Source organism: Myotis nattereri (assembly GCF_964212035.1).
Source record: "Myotis nattereri genome assembly, chromosome: 1".
In the NCBI taxonomy this organism is placed as follows: domain Eukaryota; kingdom Metazoa; phylum Chordata; class Mammalia; order Chiroptera; family Vespertilionidae; genus Myotis; species Myotis nattereri.
Window position 1 is genome coordinate 109,730,344 of NC_138075.1, and position 27,089 is coordinate 109,757,432.

Below are 27,089 nucleotides of genomic sequence, written 5' to 3' on the forward strand. Positions count from 1 at the left end.
TTATTTTTTCTACCTTATCTTCTAATTCACTGATATGATCCTTGGCTTCCCCTAATCTACTATTATTCCTTCCATTTTCTTTATTTGTGTTATGTCATTCTTAATTTCTGACTGGTCTTTTTTCACAGTTTCTTCTATTTTTTTCTGATTCTGTTAAGCATCCTTGTAATCATTATTCTGAACTCTATATTTGAAAATGTTCTTATCTCTACTTTACTAGGTCTTCTTCTGGAGAATTCTCTTGTTCATTTCAGGCTTGAGTTTTTGTCTCCCCATTTTGGCTATCTGTTTGGGTTTGTGTCTGTGTATTAAGTAGATATGCTATGACTCCCAGTCTCTAGTACAGGACAAAGTCAGATACTGTTTCTAACTAGCCCTGAGTAATCTTTTTGGTGCTATCAGCAATCCACAGCTGTGGCTCCGTCTGCTGGTCTGGGTGTTTTTGGAAATGACATAGATGTGCATCAAGGCCTGCTTTTCCTAGCACCAGGCTCAGAAGGAGATCAGGCAAAGACCTTCTTACAGTGCTGGTTTGGTGGTGATAAGCTCCATTACCCTTTTTTTTTTTCTTTTCCCCATCTGGAAAGCTCTGTATTTAGTACCTATTCCATTTTGCCTCTGCCTGCAGTCTGATATTTATTCAGTCTTGATTATCCTTAGGTTATCTACCACAGCAAGGTGTAGACTCTACAGGGTGGGGCTAGAGGTTTTCCAACTGGGTGAGGCAATTCCTCCCCCTACCTCTCCCAAGGCAAACCAGGCAAAAGCTGCCTGGATGGTAAAGGTCTGCGGGAGAAAGAAGTCCTCTGCAGTATGAGGGAATGACTCAGTACTAGAGACTAGGTGGCTGCTCTTCAGGCTCCAACCACAGAGCTCCCAATCCTGGACTCTCCTTACACAGCTCCAATCCACTCTGTCCTCCCTCTGCTGGAGCCCAAGGTATTTGCATACAAAATTTTGTGTGTTGGTCCTTTAAGAGCGTGCCTGCATTTCCAGCCATCTCTCCCTGACAGACAGTAACCCTGCTGCTTTTCACAGCCAGATGTTATGTGGACACCTTTCTCAGTTCTGGTTCTTGGCTAGGGAGCCCAGATTGGAGTTTAGACCCCAGAATTCTCCATGGGAACCCCCCACAGCTGAGATATCTCTCCAGTACTTCAGCTGCTGTCTGTGGGAGCCTGGCCAGCCCTCTTGTGCCTCTGCACTTCCTACCAGTCTCTATGCCATCTCCACTTTATGACCTTGGTTATCAAGGTTCTCTACAGCTAGTCTTCAGTTGATTATTCAGGATGGGTTTTTTTTGTATTTTAGTTATAATTCCAGTTTGGTCCTGGGAGGAGGGTAGCTTGCACTTACACCACTGCCATTTTGGAACTCCTGGGTGGGGAGTTTCTTAAATGTCCATTATTTAAAGTGGGATGTTAAAGTTCCTGACTATTAATTGTCTACTTATCTCTTCAATTCTGTTAATTTTTGGCTTAATGTATGCTGGTGCTCTGCTTTTAGGTGCATATATGTTTATAATTGTTAAATATTCCTGATGAATTGAACCTTTTACCAGTATAGAATGGCCCTCTTTTTCTCTAGTTACATTTTTTTTAAAATTCTAGTTTGTCTGATATTAGTATAGCCACTGAAGCTTTCTTTTGTTTTTCTTTTACATAAAAGATCTTCTTTCATACCTTTATTTCCAGTCTACTAGTATCTTTTTTTCTTTTCTTTAATTGATTCTAAAGAGAGACAGAAAGGGAAGAAGAGAAGGAGGAGATAGAAACATTGATGTGAGAGAGAAATATCTATCAGCTGTCTTTTACATGCTCCCCAATCAGGTATTGAACTTATAACCTATGTAAATGCATTGACTGTCAATTGAAATTCCACCTTTTGGTGTACAGGACATCACTCCAACCACTGAGCCACTCCAGTCAGGGCCGTCTTTTAGTATCGTTGAGTACTAAATACTTGCTCCAGCTGGCCTCATAAGCAGGGGGATTTGTACTTCCATGAGGGAGTACAAATTGGGCTCCCTCCTCTCTGGTTCTAGGGTGCGTCACCTGAGAACTGTTACTGCCAAATCACCACAGCTTGGCAGCTCCTGTGTTGAGTGTCTGCTCCCTGGTGGTCAGTGTGCATCATACCTACCGGCTGGTCAGACAGTTGCTTAGCCTTTTATATATATAGACTAAGGGCCTGGTGCATGAAATTCGTGCACTGGGGAGGGGTGTCCCTCAGCCCAGCTGCCCTCTCTCACATACTGGGAGCCCTCAAGGGCTAGTGAGAGCTTAGGTCTGCTCCCTGCTCCCCTTGGGGATAGGGCCTAAGCCACAGTCTAGCCTCCCTTGGTGGGAGGTGACTGGACTGATCAGGGAAAGGCACCAGCCCCATCACCCCGCTGCTGCAGCCACTGCCAGTCACCGCAGCCACCAAGGTGTTTTCATCAACACGGACTCCAGTCCCTTCACCATGAAAAAATGGCAACTTTCTTTAGGCATTTTCAAGATGTGTCTTTCATATAATAATAATTTCTTTATTATTCTTTTTTTATCCTCACCTGAGGATATGTTTCCATTGATTTTTAGAGAATGTGGAAGAGAAAGGGAAAGACAGAGAGAAACATCAAAGTGAGAGGAACACTGATTGGTTGCCTCCTGCATGAGCCCTGACCTGGGCCCCGGCCAGGGAGAAGCCTGCAACCTAGGTACATGCCCTTGGTCAGAATTGAACTCAGACCCTGCCATATGCAGGCCAAGGCATTATCCACTGAGCAAAACTGGCTAGGGCAGGATATGACATATCTTAGCCCTCCAGCAGTGGACCTTTGTTTTTTTCGCCAGGAGTGTGGTGAAAAACCCTAGATCACCTTTTTGAATTCTTATTACCCAAGTTACTAAGAATATTACCAGTGGCATACAGAGAGCTTAACCAATGAGTGGTCAGAAAAGGTGTTTCCTCTGTAGTTCACACCAATCATCGGCTGGGCCCTCCCCCACCCCTCGGCCCAGGCCTGATGCCTCTGGCCCACGCTTCAGGCCTGGGCAGGGGACCCCCATCTCCCCCCAATCACCGGCTCCACCCCCCACCCAGGCCTGATGCCTCTGGCCCAGGCGTCAGGCCTGGGCAGGGGACCCCCATCTCCCTCTGATCTCCGGCTCAGCCCCTGGCCCAGGCCTGACACCTCTCGAGGAGGCGTCAGGCCTGGGCAGGGGACCCCCAGACCCCTCTGATTGCTGGCTCCGCCCCCCGCCCAGGCCTGACACCTCTGGCCCAGGCATTAGGCCTGAGCAGGGGACCCCCAGACCCCTCCGATTGCCAGTTTTGCCCCCCACCCAGGCCTGATGCCTCAGCCAGAAGTGTCGATCCTCATCACCCTCCGATTGCCCGATCGGCCCCTTGCCCAGGCCTGACGCCTCCGCCAGAGGTGTCAGGCCTGGGCAGGGGACCCCCATCTCCCCCTGATCACAGGCTTCTGGGCGGCTTCTGGGGCTTCTGGGGGATTGGATCTGATCACGGGCGGCAGGCAGGCGGCTTCTGGAGTCACACACGGGGGCCTGGATGGTGGCTCTCACGCTGGCAGCTGTGCTTGTCCCGCCCTGCCTGCAGTATGCAAATTAGCTGCCATCTTTGTTGGTTGTTAATTTGCATATCGCTCTGATTAGCCCATGGGAGGCATAGTGAAGGTACGGTCAATTACCATGTTTGTCTATTATTAGATAGGATGTTTGTTTATATAGCCATATGTTTTTATATTATATATGATGTTTATATATGTCTACATAAGTCACAAATCCAAGAATACATTGTTATAATTATTGTTCATATATTTGTACGTTTTTTAAGAAGCAAAGAGAAGAAAGAATAGCAAGTATATATTTATAGAGTTTGTTATTTACCAATTCTGGCTCTTTTCATTTGTTTCTTTGTTCATTTTTTATTTGGATTCAAGGTAACATCCTTATTCCAATACAGCTATGTTCCTTTCCACCTGCATTGTGTTGTTATTTTGAATATATTACATTACTATATGTTATAGACCCAACAATACAATTAGTGACATATTGTTTTACATAATTGCTTTTAAAAAATATATTTTTTATTGATTTCAGAGAGAAAGGTTGAGGGAGAGAGAGATAGAAACATCAATGATGGGAGAGAATCATTGATCAGCTGCTTCCTGCTGGTGACTGAGCCTGCAACCTAGGCATGTGCCCTTGACCAGAATCAAACCTGTGACCCTTCAGTCCTCAGGCTGATGCTCTATTCACTGAGCCAAACTTGCTAGGGCTATAAATTGCCTTTTTTCCTTTCAGTTTTATTTTGTATTGGTTTTAGGTATACAACTCAATGGTTAGATAGTCGTCTACTTTACCTAGTGCTCCCCTAGATATTTTCAGTACCAAACTAGCACCATACATAGTTACCACAATACTAGAGGCCCAGTGTATGAAATTCATGCATGGCGGGGGGGGGGGGGGGATGGCCCTGAGCCCAGCCTGCACCCTCTCCAATCTGGGACCCCTCAGGGGATGTCCGACTGCTGGGGATCAGGCCCTAAACCGGCAGTCAGACATCCCTGTCACAATCTGGGATGGCTGGCTCCTAACTGCTCACCTGCCTGCCTGCCTGATCACCCCTTACTGGCCCCCCCTTCTGGCCTGGTCTCCCAGAACTGCCCCCCACTGACCTAGTAACCCCTCAACTGCCCCCTCCCCGGCCAGCCTGGTCTCCCCAACTGCCCCCCCCCTGCTGGCCTGGTCTCCCCCAACTGCTCCCCCTGCTGACCTGGTTGCCCCACACAGCCTGCTGTTCAGTTGTTCGGTTGTCCCTCACTAACCCCCCTGCAGGCCTTGTTGCCCCAGGCAGCCGGCTGGTTGTTACTGTTACTGTGACAGTGTCTGGACAATTTGCATATTCCTCTATTATTAGTATAGATTATTGAGTATTTTTGTATTTCTTCATTGCTAATTTGCATTTCTTAATCCCTTCACCTCTTTCATCCAGTCCAACAGCCCTCCTCTCTGGCAATCACCAGTCTGCTCTATGTGATGAGTCTGTTTCAGTTTTGTTTGTTTATTTTGTCCTTTAGATTACACATATAAATGAAATCATATGGCATTTGTTTTTCTCTGCCTGATTCCCTCTAGGTCCAACCATGCAGTCACAAATGGTAAAATTCCCTTCTTTTTATGGCTTGTAATATTCCATTATATATCTGTACCACCAATTCTTTTATGCAGTCATCTATTGATGGGTTCCTGGGTTGCTTCTATATCTTGTTGTAAATAATGTTGCAATAGTGCATGTATTCTTTGGAATTAGTGTTTTGGGTTTTTTCTAATAAATCCTCAGAAGTGAAATTACTGAGTCATAAGTAGTTGTATTTTTAATTGTTTGAGAAACCTCCATACTATTTTCCATTGTGGCTACACCAATCTGCATTCCCATTGACAGTGCATGAAGATTCCCTTTTCTCCACATCCTGGCCAACACTTTGTCATTTGTGGATTTATTGATAACTAGAGGCCTGGTGCACAAAAATTTGTGCACTGACGGGGGGGGGGGTGTATCCCTCAGCCCCACTTGTGCCCTCTCACAGTCTGGGACCCCTCGGGAGATAACGACCTGCTGGCTTAGGCCCACTCCCGGGTGGCAGAGGGCAGGCCCAATCCCTAGGTGCAGCATCTGGTCGAGCTCAGAGCAGGGCTGATTGGGGAGTTGGGGCACCGCCCCTGTCACGCACAGAGCAGGGCCAATAAGAGGTTGGGGCGCTCCCCCCTGTCACCCACAGAGCAGGGCCCATCAGGGGGAGTGGGGCTCCGTACCCTGTCAAGCACAGAGCAGGGTCGATCAGGGGGTGGGGGAGCTCCCCCATCACGCACAAAACAGGGCTGATCAGGGGGTTGAGGAGCTCCCCCCGTCACTCACAGAGTAGGGCCGATAGGGGAGTTGGGGCACCATGCTCTGTCACACACAGAGCAGGGCGGATCAGGGGGTTGGGGCGCCGCCCTCTATCACCCACAGAGCAGGGCCACTAAGGTGGTTGGGGCGCCGCCACCCTCACACTCAGGACAGGGCCGATGGGGAGGTTATGGTTCTATCCCGTCACACACAGAGCAGGGCCCTTGGGGGGGGGGAGATTTGGGGCACCGCACCCTGTCACACACAGAGCAGGGCCAATCAAGGGGTTGGGGCGCCGCACCCTGTCACACACAGAGCCGCAGGGCGATCAGGGGGTTGGGAGCTCCCCCCTATCAGGCACAGAGCAGGGCTGATCAGGGGGTTGGGGCGCCTTCCCCTGTCATGAACAGAGCAGAGCGGATAGGGAGGTTGTGGCCCTGCCCCCTGTCACACACAGAGCCGCAGGGTGATCAGGGGGTTTGGGCGCTGCCCCCTGTCACAATGATCCTGGTGCTTGGAGGCCTCTCGGCTCCGCTGATCCTGGTGCTGGGAGGCCTTGCGGCTCCGCTGATCCTGGTGCTGGGAGGCATATTACCCTTTTATTATATAGGATAGAGGCCTGGTGCGTGGGTGGGGGATGGCTGGTTTGCCCTGAAGGCTTTCCTGGATCAGGGTGGGGGTCCCGCTTGGGAGCCTGGCCAGCCTGGATGAGGGGATGATGGCTGTTTGCAGCTGGTCACACACCCTTCGGGGTGGGGGTTCCAACTGGGGTGCCTGGCCAGTCTGGGTGAGGGGGTGAGGGCTGTTTTCAGGCTGGTGGGTGACTGAAGCTCCCAAGCGCTCCTTTTTTTCTTTTTTCTTTTTTATTCTGGGCCAGCTTTAGCTTTGAGGCTTGGCTCCAGCTCTGAGGCCTCGGCTGCTGAAAGCAGGTATCTGGTTTGTTTGGGTTCTATAATCAAAACACTGTTTCAACTCCAGCTCTGAGATCCCGGCTGGCTGAAAGCAGGTTTCTGGGGTTTTGTTTAGCTTCTATATTTGTAACAATGTTTCATACTGCAAGCTCAGAGGCCGGCAGCGGCAGGAGGGGAACATTGGAGTCCACCGTCACTGAAGCAAGCAAGCCTCATGTTTGCTTCAAGCTGCCTGGCTGCCGGCTGCCATCTTGGCTTGCAGTTAATTTGCATATCACCCTGATTAGCCAATGGGATGGGTAGCGGACGTACGGCTAATTACCATGTTTCTCTTTTATTAGATAGGACTAGAGGCCCAGTGCACAAAAATTTGTGCACTCGGCGGGGGAGGGGGGGAGGGTACCTCAGCCTGGCCTGTGCCCTCTCGCAGTCTGGGACCCCTCGGGAGATAACGAACTGCTGGCTTAGGCCTGCTCCCGGGTGGCAGAGGGCAGGCCCAATCCCTAGGTGCAGCCCCTGGATGGGCTCAGAGCAGGGTTGATTGGGGAGTTGGGGCACCGCCCCCTGTCATACTCAAGGCAGGGTTGATGGGGAGGATGCGGCGCCGCCCCGTCACGCATAGAGCAGGGTTGATTAGGGGGTTGGGGAGCTCCCACCTGTCACACACAGAGCAGGGCCCATCAGGGGGTTGGGGAGCTCCCACCTGTCACGCACAGAGCAGGGCTGATCAGGGGGTTGAGGAGCTCCCCCCTGTCACTCCAGAGTAGGGCCGATAGGGGAGTTGGGGCACCGCCCCCTGTCACACACAGAGCAGGGCAGATCAGGGGGTTGGGGCGCTGCACCCTGTCATACTCAGGGCAGGGCCAATGGGGAGGTTAGGGCTCTACCCTGTCACACACAGAGCAGGGCCCGTGGGGAGCGGTTGGGGCGCCACCCTCTATCACCCACAGACCAGGGCCGATCAGGGGGTTGGGGTGCCGCCACTGTCACACTCAGGGCAGGGCCGATGGGGAGGTTATGGCTCTACCCTGTCACCCACAGAGCAGGGCCTGGGGTGGGGGTGCTGCACCCTGTCACACACAGAGTAGAGCCGATCAAGGGGTTGGGGCGCTGCACCCTGTCACACACAGAGCCGCAGGGCGATCAGGGGGTTGGGGAGCTCCCCATTATCTGGCACAGAGCAGGGCTGATCAGGGGGTTGGGGCGCCTTCCCCTGTCATGAACAGAGCAGAGCGGATAGGGAGGTTGTGGCCCTGCCCCCTGTCACACACAGAGCCGCAGGGTGATCAGGGGGTTTGGGCGCTGCCCCCTGTCACAATGATCCCGGTGCCGGAAGGCCTCGCGGCTCCGCTGATCCTGGTGCTGGGAGGCATATTACCCTTTTACTATATAGGATAGAGGCCTGGTGCATGGGTGGGGGATGGCTGGTTTGCCCTGTAGGGTGTCCTGGATCAGGGTGGGGGTCCCCACTGGGTGCCTGGCCAGCCTGAATGAGGGGATGATGGCTGTTTGCAGCTGGTCACACCCCCTTCAGGGTGGGGGTCCCACTGGGGTGCCTGGCCAGTCTGGGTGAGGGGCTGAGGGCTGTTTTCACGCTGGCGGCTCCCAAGCGCTCCTTTTTTTCTTTTTTCTTTTTTATTCTGGGCCAGCTTTAGCTCTGAGGCTTTGCTCCAGCTCTGAGGCCTCGGCTGCTGAAAGCAGGTATCTGGTTTGTTTGGGTTCTATAATCGAAACACTGTTTCAACTCCAGCTCTGAGATCCCGGCTGGCTGAAAGCAGGTTTCTGGGGTTTTGTTTAGCTTCTATATTTGTAACAATGTTTCAAACTGCAAGCTCAGAGGCTGGCAGCGGCAGGCGGGGAACATTGGAGTCCACCGTCACTGAAGCAAGCAAGCCTCATGTTCGCTTCAAGCTGCCTGGCTGCCGGCCGCCACCTTGGCTGGCAGTTCATTTGCATATTGCCCCGATTAGCCAATGGGAAGGGTAGCGGAGTGACACCAATTTGCATGTTTCTTTTTTATTAGTGTAGATCTAATCTAATAATAGACAAACATGGTAATTGACTGTACCTTCACTATGCTTCCCATTGACTAATCAGCACGATATGCAAATTAACTGCCAACAAAGATGGAGGCTAATTTGCATATGTAGGCGCCAAGCGTCGGAACAAAGCTCGCTGGCCCAGGGCAGGAGCAGTGAGCGAAGGCTGGCATGGTGAGCGAAGAGCGAAGAGGGAAGCCCACCATGCCGGCCCCTCCCAGTGAAGAGCCAAGGCCTGGGTTCCGGGTGCCAGAGGAAAACTGGTGCCAGCAGCCAGGGTCCCCAGACTGCGAGAGAGCACAGGCCAGGCTGAGGGATCCACCTGAGTGCACAAATTTTTGTGCACCAGGCCTCTAGTATATATATATTCGTTTCAGGTGTACAGCATAGTAGTTAAATAATCATGTGCTTTACAAAGTGTTTCCCCCTGATATTTCAAGTACCCGCCTGGCACCATACATAGTTATTATAATATTATTGACTATATCCCTAGGCTGTACTTTACATCCCTGTGACTATTTTGTAACTACCAATTTGTACTTCTAAATCCCTTCATCTTTTTCACCAAGCCTCCCAAACCTCCTCCCATCTAGCAACTATCAGTCTGTTCTCTATATCTATGAGTCTTTTTCTACTTTGTTCATCCATTTATTTTGCTCTTTAGATTCTACATATAAGTGAAATCATATGGTATTTGTCTTTGTCTGTAAAGTCCATTAATTAAAAAAATTTTTTTAAATGAATGGAGGTCCAGGAATAAAGAAACATAGTCAGCCTTCGATGATGCAACATTGGTTTGCAGTGGCCTCAGGTTGCTGTGCTTGTCTGAAATATGCAGGCAAACTAACATCCCTGGGGATAGGGACTTTCCTTTTCTTGTCAGCCCTGCTAGCCTACAACCTGTCCAGGCCTGGGAGCATGCAGGTGGTGTGGTCTGCCTGGCTGCATAATCAGCAGCCTATTCCCTGCTCATCCACCTGTGATGCAATAAGTGAAGGGCCCTACAAAGGCCATCTGAGCTTTGGACCAGGCCCTCCATTGTCTGTGCAATGGCAGTTGACTCACACCTGAATGCCAGGTTACCCTGAGAGTCACACCCTCCATACGTATATGATCCTGCAGACTTTCTGCCCCTAACCTAGAGTATTACAACATCCAGACCACCACAGGCTCTCCAGAAGCTCCACAGGAACTGAGCTGGAGTCATGGCAGAATCTGTAGACCAGGGGGGACATTCCTGGCTCCCGGATATCTGCCATTCAATTTCTCGGTCTTCCTGTTCATCAATCATAGAAAGGGGGCAACTCAATGGATGACATGTTTTTCCTAGAAATCCCCTGCTTTGGCCACTGCTCCCCTGGAGATCCAGGAAGATCATGGAAGACTGCAAAAGAAGACTTTGGGGCATCCACCATGCCCCAGCTGCCCACCTTCCCTAGCCACTGCTCACTTGCCAGTCTGGGAGAGGCCATACATAGACTGCAGGGACAGCCTGGCAAATGGCCTGTCTCATTCCAAGACTAAAGCCATCTATCTCTGTTTCCCCACTTGGTCTCTTTTTCTGATCTTCCTCCAAAGCCCTGAGCCTGGGAGGCAGTATGACCCACAGAAAGAACAAGAAGACAGCACAGCTTTCTCACTTAAAAGCTGTGAGACCTCCAGAAAGTTAAGAAACCCCTTTGCCCAAGTTGGTTTGGCTCAGTGGATAGAGCCTCAGCCTGTGGACTGAAGGGTCCCAGGTTCGATTTCGGTCAATGGCACATGCCCTCCCTGGCTGCAGGCTCGATCCCCAGTAGGGGGCATTGCAGGAGGCAGCCAATCAATGATTTTTTCTCAACATTGATGTTTCTATCTCTCTCTCTCCCCCGCTTCCTCTCTGAAATCAATAAAAATCCTATATAATAAAAGATTAATATGTAAATTGTCCCCTGGACTGGGAGTTCGACCAGGGGGTGGGGCCAGCTGGCCAACCTCCCACGTCCCCTCCCCCTGGCTGGCTCGGCTGGATTGGCCGGACCCCACCCATGCACGAATTCATGCACTGGGCCTCTGGTGTGTGTGTGTGTGTGTGTGTGTGTGTGTGTGTGTGTATACTTTTTAAAAAATAAACCCCTTTGAGCCTCAGTGTTCTCATCTGTCAAATGGGGACAATAATGTCCTCCTTAGAAACTGCTCTGAGCATTACATTATAAATGATGGCTGTTACTTCATAGGGCATGGTTGCTGAACTGTACTTCCCTCTGGTGCTCTGTATGTAGGGTGACCACACATCCCAATTTACCCAGGACAGACCCAGTTGATGCCTATCGTCCTGGTACATTTATTGTCCCTTTTTGCTCTCAGAAGTATCCACTTTGGACAACAAAATATATGGTCAGCCTACCTGTACCTCTTTCTATTCCCAACTCAAGTCTGGCCTGTGTGAGCAGCACCACCCATTTCTACTCTCCCCTATGATAGGCCATGTCTTGGTTCATAGTTAGGAGAATTTTTATATTTTCTCAGGTTCTTCTTCTTCTTCTTCTTCTTTTTTAACGGGGATAGCAATGCCTATCTTGGAGGATTTTTAGGAGAATTAAATGAGTTAAGGTATACAAAGCTCATATCTGGCATAGGTCAGGTCCAGCAGTCATTCCAGTTGTTCCGCCATTAGGGTCAATTCACATATTACCCTTTTATTATATAGAATACTAGAGGCCCGTTGCAGGAATATTCCTGCAAGAATAGGGCTTCCTGTGGCTGGAGCAAAGCAGAGAAGGGAGCGAAACTCACTGAGGCGGGCTTCGCTCCCGCTTCAAGCCCCTGCAGCTGGTCTTACCCTCCCGCTCCCAGCTGCTGCCCCTTATGCTCCCATCCCCTGTGGCTGGGCTTGCCCTCCCAATCCCAGCTTCTGGGGCTGGGCTTGCCCTCCCGCTCCCAGCCGCTGGGGCTGGGCTTGCCCTCCCGCTCCCAGCCGCTGGGGCTGGGCTTGCCCTCCCGCTCCCAGCCGCTGGGGCTGGGCTTGCCCTCCCGCTCCCAGCCGCTGTGGCTGGGGTTTCCCTCCCGCTCCCAGCTGCTGCCTCTTCCCCTCCAAGCCGCTGCCCCTCCCGCTCACAGCGGCTGCGGCTCCATTTCTATCCTCGCGGCCTCTACTTGGCTCCCTTCTGTACCACTTGGCCTCCACGTTGTCGTCAGTCTTCGCTCGCAGCTGGTATATGCAAATTAACCGCCATCTTTTAGCTTCTATAATTGAAACATTGTACCTTTTGGAGCTGTTGCTTCAGGAGCTCAGACGCCGGCAGCAGCAGGCAGGGAACCTGGCTTCCTCCGTCACTGGAGCAAGCAAGCCTCCTGTTCGTGTTAGTTGCCTGGCTGCCACTGCCATCTTGGTTGGCAGTAAATTTGCATATCACCCTGATTAGCCAATGGGAAGGGTAGCGGAGGTACGGCTAATTACCATGTTTCTCTTTTATTAGATAGGATATCCGAATGGCTGAATGACTGGAATGCCTGCAGCCCCTCGCCCTAGCCAGCCCCGCCTCCAAACGGGCACCCCCATCGGGGCAGGCTGGCTGGACCACACCAGTGCATGAATTCGTGCACCTTGAAAGGAACTGTGGGCTGCGAGGCTGCGGTGGGCACAGGGGTGGGTCTCGGCCCATCCTCCGCACCCCCACCTGGCCCCTCCCACCGCGGACCCTGGTCCCCTGTCTGCCGGAAGCCCCACTCCTGCCGCCACTGCTCCCATGCACTGACGATGCTGGCCCTGAGCAATTGGGACCAGTGCCAGCAGCAGGTGCAAGCGGGGCTGGCGCCATCAGCAAGTGTGAGTGGCAGCTGCTGCCCTGATCACCCCTCAGGAGAAGAGGGAGGTGGAGAAGCCCTCAGGGGCGATCAGGGCCAACAGCCGCCACTAGCACCTGCTGACAGCGCTGAGCGATTGGGACTGGCACTGGGCGCTGTTGTGCAGTGTGAGCGACAGAATGACCAGAATTCCAGACTAATTAAAATTTGGAGAGCCTTTACTGGCTGGCCAGTGTCCACTCCTACACTCGGGAAGCCCAAGAAAGAAGCGGCCACGACCATCTGCAGAGTCCAATATTTAAAGGGGACACTACATCCGTGTTCAGGTTCCCATAGCAAGCAAAGCCAAGTTACAAAAGCTCATTGTGTAGTTTTAGCCAAGCTACTCATCATCCTCCTGTTATTCATTTCTGGGTAACTTAAAGGTCAGGACTATTCTTAATTTTGATCTGTTAGTTCTTTGTGGGCCGTTGCTCAGGTGTGTGAGCTCAGTTCCTAGAAACTTTGCACAGGCTGTCAAGCTGCTGAGGTGGCTAGGGAATTAAGTAGGCCTAAAAGTTTTCCTACTCTGTAACAGTGCCAGCTGCGGATGCAAGCAGGGCCATCGCCAGCAGTGGGTGCGAGAGGCGACTGCCACCCTGATCACCCCTGAGGAGCAGGGGGATGTGGAGAAGCTCTCAGGGGCGACCGGTACTGCCAGCCACCGCTCACACCCACTGACAGCGCTGCAATTGGGGCTGGTGCTGGGCGCTGGCAGCAGGTGTGGGTGGGGCTAGCACCGGCAGCCAGTGCGAGCGCTGGCTGGACTGCAGTGCACGGGAGCAAAGAATTTTCAGTAACCATGACAGCGACTGGTGCCCCGCCTTGGTCTGGCGCCCCCACTCACCTGCCCCACCATCCCGCCATGGCCTATTCCCACCATGTTCCACACTCTGCCACCTGTTGCCTACGCCCACCATGTTCCGCATGCCTCCCCTGGTAGTCAGCGCACGTCATAGCGACTGGTTGTTCGGTTGTTCTGCCATTCAGTCTAATTGCATATTAGGGTTATATATATATACTAGGGGCCCGGTGCATGAAATTCGTGCACTGGGTGGTGGGGGTGGGGGAAGAGTGTCCCTCAGCCCAGCCTGCCCCCTCTCACATACTGGGAGCCCTCAGGTGTTGACCCCCATCACCCTCCGATCGCCTGATCGGCCCCTTGCCCAGGCCTGATGCCTCCGCCAGAGGTGTCAGGCTTGGACAGGGGACCCCCATCTCCCTCTGATGGCTTGCTCCACCGCCCGCCCAAGCCTGACGCCTCTGACCCAGGCTTCAGGCCTGGGCAAGGGGACCATCATATCCCCCCAATCCCCGGCTCTGCCCCCCACCCAGGTCTGATGCCTCAGCCAGAGGAGTTGACCCTCATCACCCTCCGATCACCAATCACCGGATCGGCCACCCCTTGACCAGGCCTGAGGCCTCCGGCAGAAGTGTCAGGCCTGGGCAGGGGACCCCCAGCTCCCCGCAGTTGCAGGCTCCGCCCCTGCCCAGGCCTAACGCCTCTGGCCTAGGCGTCCGGCCCAGGCAGCGGGGACCTGCAGTAGCAGCGGGGGGCGCCGCGATCGTGGGCTTCGCTTTAGGCCCAGGCAAGGGACCCCTAGCTCCTGGGACTGCCAGCTTCGACCGTGCCCAGCTCCCATCGCTGGCTCCACCCCTACTTCCTGCTATCACTGACCAGGGCGGCAAAGGCGCCTGATTCTCCGATCATGGCTGGGGGGCAGGGCAAAGGCGGCCCCAGGGCCGCCTTTGCCCTGCCCCACAGCTCTTAGCTTCCCCCTGGGTTTCCGATCACTGTCAGTGGCAGGGGGCTTCTTCCTGCTTTCCCTTTCGCCTCTGTGCATTGTGCCTACATATGCAAATTAGCCGCCATCTTGTTGGCAGTTAACTGCCAATCTTAGTTGGCAGTTAACTGCCAATCTTAGTTGGCAGTTAATTTGCATATAGCCCTGAGTAGCCAATGAAAAGGGATTCGCCGTACGCCAATTACCATTTTTCTCTTTTATTAGTGTAGATATATATATATATATATATTGTTTTCAGAGAGAAAGGGGGAGGAAGAGAGATTCAATCAATGATGAGAGAGAATAATTGATCAGCTGCCTCCTGCATGCCCCCTACTGGGGATCGAGCCTGTAACCCGGGCATGCGCCCTGTCCTGGAATCAAACCGTGACCTCCTGGTTCATAGGTCGACACTTAACCACTGAGCCGCGCTGGCAGAGCAGGAACATTTCTCTTTTTTTGGTTAATCCTCACCCAAGGATATTTTTCCATTGATTTTTTTTAGAGAGAGTGGAAGGGAGGGGAGCGAGAGAGAGTGAGAGAGAGAGAGAAAAAAAGAGGGAAAGAAAAAGAGGAAACATTGATGTGAGAGAGACACATTGATTGGTTGCCTCCCACGGGCTCCTGACCACAGGTGGGGATCAAGCCTATATCCAAGGTACATGTTCTTCACCGGAATTGAATCCAGGACCCTTCAGTCTGTGGGCTGATGCTCTATCCACTGAGCCAAATGGGCAGGAATACTTTATTGAATGCATGTATTTAAATGCTTTTGTGGTAGATAATTTATTCAGCTGGCTCAAAACTTGAAGTAAGCCTCTGACCTGTTTTTCAACCACCCAATTTCCTTGCTGAATGGCAAACAATGGCTCATTTCTTGTTTATTTTTCAATAGGTATTTGATGTATACATAAGCCAAGGTGAACATATTCTCCTTTTCTCCCTCACTTTTTTACACACAGCTAGCATGCAATACATTGTTCTGTATCTAGCATTTTCTTTTAAGCAATATATCTCAGACATTGTCCAATACTAGCACCTGGGTAGCTTCCCCACACTTTGCCTTGTAGAGTTCCACTGCAGCAATGGTTCTCAACCTTGGCTGCACATTAGAATCACCTGGGAATCTTTTTAAAATCCTAATTTCTGGGCCTCATCCTCCGGAAATTCTGTTTCTTTGTTACTAATGTTGTGACCCCACCCCATAACAAAGAAACAGAATTTCCAGAGGATGAGGCCCAGAAATCAGGATTTTAAAAAGATTCCCAGGTGATTCTAATGTGCAGCCTAGGTTGAGAACCACTGCACTGTAGGAATGACCCTAATTTTTTTAAGCAATCTCCAGCTGTTTTATGGTGAGGGTGTTTCCAGCCTTTTACTACCATCAACAATGCTGTAGTGAACAGCCTGATTGAGACATAATGTCATATATGTGAGTGTCTCTATGGGACAAAGCCTTAGAATTGCTGGGTAAGGTACATATGTGATTTTGAAAGATATTTTTAGATTGCTCTCCAAAGAGCAACACTTTCACTATCTAGTAGGTGAAAACTTTTATTTCAGTAGAGTTTGATTTGCACCACTTTCTTCATCAATGTAGTTAAGTAGCTTTTTATGTTTAAAGGTGTGTGTGTGTGTGTATGTGTGTGTCTGTGTGTACTCTGTTTTTATCACCTGCTCACTTTTCTTGTGTGTTCCTGGTCCTTTTCTAATCAATGTACAGGAGCTTTTTATGTATTAGGGGAATTAGATCTCTGTTCTGTGAGCTACAGATAATTTCCCATTTGTTGTTTGTCTTTTGACTTTGCCTTTGGGCTATTGCTAGGCAGAATTATCTTTCTGTAGTCAAATATATCAGTCTTTGATTTTATGGCTCCTAGGTTATGTGTGTCTTGCTCAGAAAGGAGCAGGACCTTCCCCCCACCCCTCTACTCCACACACACCTTTTTTAATTTTGTCAGTACAAGAGGCTTGGAATGACCTACCAGGTTTTGTGAGGAAGAGGACAACTCCTCCCCTCTAGTCAATCCCCAATTTAGGGAGACACAAAGTAAACTCACTATTGCAATTCTGTTATAATAAACTAGAGGCCTGGTGCACGACTTTTGTGCACTGGGGGCAGGGGTCCATCAGCCCAGCCTGCGCCCTCTCACAGTCCGGGACCCCTCAGTGGATGTCCGCCTGCTGGGGGTGGACATCCCCCAAGGGGTCCCTAGCACTGCCGCGAAAGCAAGAGTGGCTTCTGCCACCGTAGCTGCTCACCAGCTGTGAGCCTGGCTTCTGCGCACTGACCACCAGGGGGCAGCTCCTGCATTGAGTGCCTGCACCCTGGTGGTCAGTGCATGTCATAGCGACCGGTCATTTTGTCACTTGGTTGATTTGCATATTAGGGTTTTATTATATAGGATGAGAAAGTGGCACAATGGGTACCAGCCTGAGTTGGCCAGGGAAGGCTTTCCAAAGTAGGTGGCACCCAGACACACAGAGGCATGAGTAAGAGTCAGCCAGGTAAAGAACAGCCTTCCAGTAAAAGCATCAGCATTTGCAAAGGCAAGAAGCAGCAGGACTCCATCAAGGTTGTCCTGTCTGCAGAACTGGTGTGGTGTAAGGGGTGGAGTTAGAAAGGTAGGCAGGGGCCAAGTATGTCTTACTCAGGAGTCAGGGCCTTACTCTAAGGCAGTGGGGAAGTGGCAGAGGGACACATAAGCTGTATGGAGGAAGAACTGACAGCCCAGTGTAGAGACTGGGACCTGGCTCAGAGGCTTCCGTTCCTTGACCAGCAGCAGCCCTAGCAGCCTATAGAGCAGTGGTTCTCAACCTTCTGGCCCTTTAAATACAGTTCCTCATGTTGTGACCCAACCATAAAATTATTTTCGTTGCTACTTCATAACTGTAATGTTGCTACTGTTATGAATCGTAGTGTAAATATCTGATATGCAGGATGTTCTTAGGTGACCCCTGTGAAAGGGTTGTTTGACCGCCAAAGGGGTCGCGACCCACAGGCTGAGAACCACTGGCCTACAAACTTCTCTGCTCCTGTGATCTTTTATTAAAACAGTATTTTATAGCAGGACTCCTGGGCAACAGTCTTCCCAAAAGGGTCCAGCACAGAGCCTGGCCCACAATAAGCACTCAGTAAATGGTAGCAGTTCCTATTAAAATTGGAAAGCCTCACCATTCATTAGCAGGGTGCTGAAGGAAAGGAAGGGCCATGTGGACAGGAAGAGGGACGCTGGAAACCATTTAAGTGGAATTTTGGGACTGTCTCTGAATTTCAGTCACCCAGGCTCTCCCCACACCCCGACCTCCAAACCAGCCAAATAGGCTGGTTCTTGGTGCTGCCATTTTAGTTATATTTTCTTCAGTGCCAGGAGGCAGTTTTATCCCAAAGGGTCACTTGATTAAGTCAAGTGCTATAGAGATAGAGGCTCCTGGAGGCTTTGGGAGGCCTTGGTTCCAGCCAGGCTTCCTGGTACCCCTTGAAGGCACCTCTACTCTCAGTGGTCTGAGGGCATGCATGGGGTCCCATTCACCCCTGGCCTGGAAGACAAGAGAGCAGAAAGCCAGCCCTAATCTCAGCTCCAAATAGGAAAACAAGCACCTCCCCGGTGCAGCAACCAAACAGCAATTAGGTCAAAGGCAGGAGAGAGTTTTTAGGGCTGAGCATTGTGTCTGGAGCCTGCTTCCTCATCCATTTGTGTTGTTGGGCACTGGGTGGGTGGGGCACACTCAGGCCCCCATCTGAGGTGCAGCAAAATTGAGGACACAGGCCCTGGCTGGCGTGGCTCAATTGGTTGGATTGTCATTCCATATATCAAAAGGTCGTAGGTTCAATTCTCAGTCAAGGCACATGCCTGGGTTGTGGGTTTGGTCCCCAGTTGGGGTGAGTACAAGAGGCAACCAATCGATGTTTCTCTCACATCAATGTGTGTCTCTCTCTCTCTTTCTCTTCTTCCTCCCCCCACCCCCGCCCTCTAAAATCAGTAAACATGTTCTCAGTGAGGATTAAGGAAAAAACACACAAGAACAACTGAGGACACCAGGAAGCAAGGGGACTGAGTTTCAGGGCAGGTTCCAACCCTGCTGGCTGTGTGCCTGTCACTTGCATAAAGGGCTACATCTGCTTAGGGTCGGGATTTTATTTTTCCCAAAATGAAACAGTCTATTTCAGTAATGTTAGGAATAAACTTCCATTTATTTTACATTTACTATGTGGGAGGCACTCACTGGGGTCGTTATTCTACACAAATTATCTCATTTGATTCTCTTAATAACTCTGGGAGGGTAGAGTGATACAGATGAGGAAAGTGAGGGTCAGAAAGGCTGAGCCCTGAGCCAAGGTCCCACTGCTAGCAGGTGGTAGAGCTGGGATTTAAGCCAGGGCTGTCTTGCTTCAGAGCCCTTTGCCCTTAACCACTGTGTGCCATGGGGCCTAACAAGCACCGGATGCTTCCTCACCCACACCTGGCAACACCCCGATCTCTGAGACCACAGATGGGCTGTGAAAGAAGGAAGGAGTCTCTCAAAAGGTCACTTTTCTTTATTTCCCAGTACCCCCAATCTTACAGCATGATCAGGGTCTTTCCAACGTGTAGGCTTTCCTGACCCTGCAGGGCAGCTGAAGTTCCAAAGGCCTGGCCAGGGGCCCGCCACACTGGGAATCTCCAGCTGAGACCATTTCTAAAAGTGGTTCCTGGGCACAATGTGGAATCAGGTTGGCCAGTCACTCCTCAGTCCCCTCCTAGAGGCACAGGGACAATGCAGCAGCTTGCTCCTTTGGCTTGCTGGAACCATCCCAGGAAAAGGAGGGGAGGAACTCCAGATAGCAAGGAGTCTTCTGGCTGAAAGAAGTTGAGACCTGGGCCAATTTACCTTGGGGCAGGTCGGGCCCTTGGAGACTGTGGAGCAGACCCAGGCTAGACCCCTACTCAGCAAAGGTGAATTCCCGCCATACTTTGCCAATGCCCACCTTCACCGACATGGCCTGAAACACACTGGGTACAGAGGGACACACATGAGAGATCCGGGTTCAACCCTGTTGAAAGCCAGCATGCTGGGAGAGAACTTCCTTCACTTTGTCCACAATGGTGTCCACCTCAGCCATGGCCCCCAAACCTAGGGAACAAAGTTCTGCTGTGGCCCTGCAGACTGAGGCAGGGTACCACCCCCGGCCCCCCTCCCACCCGGTACTCCCCCAAGGCCTCCACCCAGACCCCAGTGCCTGAGAAGGACAGGACCTTCTGCCTGAGCCAGACCCTCACATCCTTCTGAAACCCACCAGGACAGGCCCCGGAAACAGTTACAGTAGCTGTCATGAACTATGCACGGGCTGTGTGCCAGGGATACCACGCACCTTACATGAACTCTCATTTAATCCTAACAACTCTGAGGGGGAAGGAATTATGATTTCCATCTTCCAGATGAGAAAGCTGGGCTTGGAGGAGAATGGTTTTGCCTGAGGTCACAACAGGCTGGGATCTTAATCCAGATCTGACCATGGGCCATGAGGACAGGCTGTAAGCCTGGCCAGATGCCCACCTTGGTCTCCACACACCAGCTTCTTGGCCACACAGGGGATCTCGATATAGCCAAAGGCCTGGAGCTGGCCCACCTGCTGCGAGGTAAGGGGATGCTCCCACATGGCAGTGTTCATTGCTGGGCAGAAGAGCAGGGGCTTTCCGCGGTCCCAGGCCCGGATGACACATGTCTGTGAAAAAGGATGGGGGAGGGGGCGCCTGCTGTTCCAGCTGCCATCCTCCCCAACCCTTCCAAATCTTACACACCATCCTCTGGGTCACAAGCAGCCATGTGGTTAGGATGACTGAGGTTAGGATGACTGAGGGCTGCTATCTGCAGGGAGCTGTCTCATGTCCCTCTAGGAAAAGAGAGGGGAGTTCAGAGAACAATGAAATGAAGAGGCCAGGACCAATGCCACCCTTCTCAGTGCCCCTGCCCTCTCCTGGGGACAGGAAGGAAGTAGGACAGCACATAGCCTCTGGATCTGGCTGTTTGCATCGTCCCAGACACCAGCATTTGTTTCCCACCGATGTCTCTCAGAGTTCAGCAACCAAGCTATGAGTGGACAGTTTCAGTCACACTTTCTCTTGGCCCCATGACACCTGCTGCTTCTGCAAAAGTCATGAGTATACCTAGAAGAGCCCCCTGACTGCATGTAGGGTGGGGTGAGGGCTGGGCTGGGGTTTCTACGTGTCCTCAAAATAAAACACACTGACCAGAGCAGAAACTGAACCCCTCCATGTCCCACACTTTCTTGCTCTGCCCACCTCATCTCTAAGCTCAGGGCTTCCTGGACAAACCAGAGCTCCTCCAAGCCTTCTGGCAGCAAGAGGCATGAAAGGAGGCATTAGTTCCCATCATAACTTCTGTTTGGCCAACACTGTATTCAGCAACTCAGGTTCTGCCCCTGGGAATCTGCTTGGGTGAAGAGAAGGCCTGGATCCCGATCAGGAGACCAGCTCCCAACTAGACTGGTGACCCAAGGAAGTCTCCTTCTCTTTCTGGATCTTCTTGGCTGTTTACCACAAAGAAGGGGCCAAGGACTGAGTAGGCCAGAGGGCAAGTCAGATGACAAAAGGCCCGGAGGCCAGTACACAGATTCACACTCAGCACACTGCTCTAATAGCACCACAAGTTCTGGGTACTAGAAAGGAAGGAAGGAGAACTGAAGGAGAGAAGTAGCAGGGTGAGCTTCTTTTCCAGGATAAAGGATAAAGAATATAAGGATAAAACATCTTTTGAGAGAGGACAGAGCCACAGAGCAAGAATGGTGACAGTTTAAACATTGTAAGATTTGCAATTTCTTAAAATATTTGCCTTTGCCCAGCCAGTGTGGCTCAGTGGTTGAGCATTGACCTATGAACCAGAAGTCACAGTTCAATTAGGGTCAGGACACATGCCCGGGTTTCGGGCTAGATCCCCATTGTGGGGCAAAGCAGGGGGCAGCCGATTGATGCTTCTGTCTCATCATTGATGTTGCTCTCTCTCCCTCTCCCTTATTCTCTGAAATCAATAATATATATATTTTTTTTAATAATAAAAAATATATAAATATATATAAAAATATATATATATAATATATATAAAAATAATCAATAATAAAATATATATATACTAGAGGCCCGGTGCACAAAAATTTGTGCACTTCTGGGGGGGGGGGGGAAGGAGGGTCCCTCAGCCAGGCCTGTGCCTTCTCGCAGTCTGGGACCCCTCGGGAGATAACGCCCTGCTGGCTTAGGCCTGCTCCCGGGTGGCAGAGGGCAGGCGAATCCCTAGGTGCAGCCCCCTGTCATGCACAGAGCAGGGCGGATTGGGAGGTTGCGATGCCACCCTCAGTCACGCTCAGGGTAGGGCCGATTGGGGGGTTGGGGCACCGCCCCGTCACACTCAAGGCAGGGTCAATAGGGAGGTTGCGGCGCCACCCCCAGTCACGCACAGAGCAGGGCCGATCAGGGGGTTGGGGCGCTGCCACTCTCACACTCAGGGTAGGGCCGATGGGGAGGTTATGGTTCTACCCTGTCACACACAGAGCAGGGCCCCTGTCACACACAGAGCGGGGGGGGGTGGGGGGGGAGTTGGGGCGCCGCACCCTGTCACACACAAAGCAGGGCCAATCAGGGGGTTGGGGCACCACAGCCTGTCACACACAGAGCCGCAGGGCTATCAGGGGGTTGGAGAGCTCCCCCCTATCAGGCACAGAGCAGGGCTGATCAGGGGGCTGGGGCGCCTTCCCCTGTCACGAACAGAGCAGGGCAGATAGGGAGGTTGTGGCCCCGCCCCGTCACACACAGAGACGCAGGGCGATCAGGAGGTTTGGGCGCTGCCCCCTGTCACGCTGATCCCGGTGCTGGGAGGCATATTACCCTTTTACTATATAGGATAGAGGCCTGGTGCATGGGTAGGCCTGGCTGGTTTTGCCCTGAAGGGTATCCTGGATCAGGGTGGGGGTCCCCACTGGGGTGCCTAGCCAGCCTGGGTGAGGGGATGATGGCGGTTTGCAGCTGGTCACACACCCTTCAGGGTGGGGGTCCCCACTGGGGTGCCTGGCCAGCCTGGATGAGGGGATGATGGCTGTTTGCAGCTGGTCACACACCCTTCAGGGTAGGGGTCCCCACTGGGGTGCCTGGCCAGTCTGGGTGAGGGGGTGAGGGCTGTTTTCAGGCTGGTGGGTGACGGAAGCTCCCAACCGCTCCTTTTTTTCTTTTTTTTTTATTCTGGGCCAGCTTTAGCTCTGAGGCTCCAGCTCTTAGGCCTCCGCTCCTGAAAGCAGGTATCTGGTTTGTTTCGGTTCTATAATCGAAACAATGTATAACTCCAGCTCTGAGATCCCGGCTCGCTGGAAGCAGGTTTCTGGGGTTTTGTTTAGCTTCAATATTTGTAACTATGTTTCAAACTGCAGGCTCAGAGGCCAGCAAGGCAGGCGGGGAACGTTGGTTTCCTCCGTCACTGAAGCAAGCAAGCCTCATGTTAGTTTCAAGCTGCCTGGCTGCCGGCCGCCATCTTGACTGGCAGTTAATTTGCATATCGCCCTGATTAGCCAATGGGAAGGGTAGTGGTCGTACGCTAATTACCATGTTTCTCTTTTATTAGATAGGATATATATTTTAAGTTTGCCTTCAAGTGAAACCTTTTGTGGAAAATGATCTGGGGGCTGGTCTTGGGAACTTATTCTACTGTTCAGCCAACTCAGGAGGAGGGAACTCCAAAGATTTCAAGGAGCAATGGCAGCTTCAAGGAAAAAAAGGAAAGCAGAACTTTCAGGAGGAAGGAGGGAGCCCTCTCGGAGAGCAGCCTAGGCTGGGGCTTAATTCCTAGAGCTTGGTGTGCTTCGCCACATCAGCCAGCTGCTGACTAGCAATGGGAAACCTAGAGGTTTGGTAACACAGTGCTGGTCACATACAACTCTGACCCACTTAAATCAAAGTGGCAGGAGTCTCACAGGCTCCAGCTGCCCTGTCAGCCCTGGCACCAACCCCACTGGGAAGCCTTCTGCACTCCCTTACCCTGCTTCTTGCCACACAATCTGTGTGCTGCCCTTCTTCTGGTCACCTTGTGTTCTTATTCAAATAACGCTTAAATCACTAGTAGATTCTTCCAAAGTGCTTTAAGTGCCAACAACAAGCATAGGAGGAGACTAACCTATCTGACCCCCCAAAATATTGACCCAGCTTCGTTATTCACTTCTTCACCATATTAAACTCTGAAAAACTCCAGGCTGTTTGCCACAGTAAAATTACTAATTATCTCATACATATAATAAGTATATGCCTACTAGTGTGCAAGGTGGTGACTCTATTGTCAAAGGACTGACTGGAAACATTGAAGATTGGGCCACACACCAGAGCATACTCCCTTCTCACCTGAATGAGTGAACAAAAACCCTCTCCTTCCAGACTGTGAGTTCCCTGTGTCCTGTGTGTCTCTCAGCATGGGTCCAGTTCATGGTAGGTAAAAGCTCAATAAATGAGTAAAGGTAGGGTAATAAGGCAGAGGGAGGAGAGAGATCATGCCTAACTCCTTCCAGGATGATCAAGTACACAAAGTTTCTTTAAGGACAATAGCTCCCTGAAGATCTATCAATCCCACTTTGCACAGCTGAACTTGTGCTCCTTTCTTCCATCATCCATAAGCTCACACTCTTGCCCTGTCTTTCTCCTATTTTCCTCTCTCAGCTTTCCATGATACATAGGAAAACTGCACCTCCACCTGTGACTAAATACAGAAGAGATAAATGTGTGTGAAACATCCATGAAGAAGTAAACACTCTTATTAGTTGCCCATGTGGATACCCAGATCCCAGTGAGAAGGCAGGCAATGGAACTAGGCCAGGAGACTGACAGAATGGCAGCCCATGAATGAAGGACAAAGGGAGAAGAGCTGAGCATCAAAGGGCAGGTGAGTGGTGGACAGCCTCAGAAAGCACCCATAAGTCGAGTCCATCCATCCACCACACCTTCTGCCAACTTGTCATAGCATAGGTGAGATGGGTAGGGGGCAGAGGGACAGTGTTCTGAGCAAACAGGACCATGATAAAAGGATTCCAAGGTGAGAACCTTATACAAAGGTAGTCTATAGCTCAGCAAACTGGGAGAGAGGTTCAAGGAGGAAGGAGGGCACAGGGATTCACTCACAAGCAAGTTGTCACAGATGCCACTGGCCACCTTCCCCAGAGTGTTGGCATCGAGAGGAGCCACCAGCATAAGGTCTGCCCACCTCCGAAGGTCAATGTGGAGAACTGGGTCGGACCGGCACTTCCACATCTGGCAAGGAGAAAGAAATGGGGTCACTGGGCAGACCACTCTGTTGGTGGAGGGAAGGAGGTGTGTGTGTGGGCGGGGGGACCTGGGGGGAGGAAACAGAGGCCAAGGACACTAAGTCAGGAACCCGAGGAAGACCACCTGATGAGCAACCCTGCCCAAATCCACTGCCACTCCCTCTCACAGCTAAGCTGGTGAGAGCACTGGCTGCAGAGTCAATAGCCTGAGAGAAACCAGGCCTAAGAAAACAAACGCCCCTTGTCTTTCCAAGCTATTCCCTTTATGGTTTGGTTTTCAAGAGAACTGACATCTGGCAGGGAACTCCTGCCCTGTCTGCTTGAGGCGGATGCTTGGGTTGTCTAAGCCAGTGGACAGTGAGAAATGTCTGGGGCAGTGAGAAATGGGGGAGGGGAAGAATTGGGGAAGACGGACCAATCAGAAATGTTCTAGGCAGAGAATGTTTAAAAATGCCTGGCAGGGCACCCCTTTGAGGCCCACACTCAATGTCTGGTGAATCAGCCAGTGCCCACCCTTTTGAGAGAGCAGATGTAGGCTGTGGGAAGTGAGGCACTCTGGCCAGCCCTGACATTGGGAGCCATGGGGACATGGTGAGGGAAACAGAGCTCTTCTGTGGTTGTATCAGCCCAGATAAGCCCAAGGGCATTCAACTTCAGGCTCAGGGCCAACGCTGAGCTCTGCCTGGGGTGGGGGGAGACTATAGGCCTCCCACAGGCCAGAAGCTAGACAGTTGTTTTCCTCATCACCTCTGCCTTGAGGGCCCTAACTGCTGACGTGAGGCTGGTCTGTCTGCTCTGACCACCAGGACTATGGGCTGCAGGAGTAGTCCTGTCCTGTTGATAGACACATGATGGAACACAGCCCTGGGGACCCCCAGCACTGACCTCCCATTCATCCGCATCGCTGTAGAGGGTGACAGGAATGTCCTGGGGGCTGTAGAAATGTTTGGCTCTTTCAGTTGTGACCACTGCTACTTCCAGCTGTCACCAAGAAAAAACAGGTGGGGGTGGGGGTGATACATGTTATCAGAGCCACTCCTGGAGGCCATGTGGGACCAGGCCAGGCAAGAGCTTTCTTCATAGCCTAGCTACAGAGAGGACTTCTCCCTCCTTGGCAGTTTCCATAACTACTTCTACTGTCATCAAAAGTTCAGGCCCCACCAGGTGTGGCTGTTTCACTTCCCTATCAAGGAGCTACTGTGGAATCAGCCATCAACTGTGCAATGTATATAAAGCTGCAGCTGCCACAGGCTCCTGCCGCTCCGGCAGAATGAGGCAAGAGCAGAGCCAGATGGGAAAGAAACTCAGGGCAAGAGCAATCCAGAGGCCATGGCTGGTAGGAGGGGCCATCCCAAGGAGGCTCACAGGTCCTGAGCTCTGGACCACATTGAAGCCCTGCCCCTTGCAGGTGAAGGCACTGGGAGCTGGGGCCTGGCACAGGGTGTTTGTGTCCATGGCCAGCGAGAGAGTAGGCAGTTTCTTCTCGTACTTCTAAGAACCAGGACTCATGGGCTCCAGCTGCAGACAGGCTCCAGGAAAACCAAACCCACATCACGTGCCTACACGCATGGGGCAAGAACAAAGTTTACCTTCATACTACTCATTTACTAGATAAGTTAACAATGCAAACAAGGGGGATGGTTAAGGTGCTTAACAGAATGATGGCCTTGAGAAAGAGCACATGGTAATGTGAACGGCACTCAAGGTAAAGGGGCCCAGAAGAGGTGGCTGTGAGAAGGATGTAGGAAATAACACGTTTGGGGGACATTTATCCAGAAGGGAGAAATGTCAAGTGTGACAAGGACAGAATCATTGACTAACCAGAGGAGAGGTCATGGGTGATAGTGTCTGGGCCAGATCCAGTCTGCAGACATGTTGTTTGGCTTGCATGGGGTTATAAACATTTTTGAGCCAGTATATACAAATCAAAAGATTTCACATAGAAAACTTATTTTCCTGGCTTCTCTTGAAAATCAGAAGCTCTGGCAATGCTGGACCCATATTCCTACTGATAACGACTTAGTGGGATTGAGTGATGGCTGTCTCTTTGGATGAGGTGTGCCTATGCCCATTAACCTAGTCCCCAGCCCTCCCTTCCGTCTCCCCAAGGTTTTTCCTCATTTCTTTCCTGCTTGTCATGGGACAGTATTCTACATAGCACTTAAGAGAAAAGCAGAGAACAGAAGTCTCAGAGAGGCAGCCTACAACAGAACTTCAGAAGCTCTGGTGTTCCCAGCTCTATTGGAGAGCTCTTGGACTTGTCCATTCTCTCTCACTCCCCTGTAAGAACCTACGATACTCAGAACTTGCTCGAAACCTCAAGGACCTTTTAAAAAGTCATTTAAAT

At 51.4% G+C, this 27,089-nt stretch overlaps 1 protein-coding gene across 4 annotated transcripts in view; it reads right to left on the reverse strand.

The window, feature by feature from the left end:
• Window positions 1-27,089, reverse strand: part of PPCDC (phosphopantothenoylcysteine decarboxylase) — a 77,771-nt gene that overhangs the window by 32,951 nt on the left and 17,731 nt on the right. The window contains exons 3-6 of one of the 4 annotated variants that reach the window (XM_081084723.1): window positions 25,628-25,723; window positions 24,600-24,728; window positions 19,990-20,158; window positions 18,977-19,566 (exon numbers count right to left, since the gene is read on the reverse strand). In XM_081084723.1, coding sequence (XP_080940849.1) covers window positions 19,481-19,566; window positions 19,990-20,158; window positions 24,600-24,728; window positions 25,628-25,723 — 480 coding nt within the window. In that variant the 3' untranslated portion in view covers window positions 18,977-19,480. Of the gene's footprint in view, window positions 1-18,976; window positions 19,567-19,989; window positions 20,159-24,599; window positions 24,729-25,627; window positions 25,724-27,089 lie in introns of those variants that run through there. The other 3 variants (XM_081084721.1, XM_081084722.1, XR_013995596.1) reach the window with 3 other exon arrangements.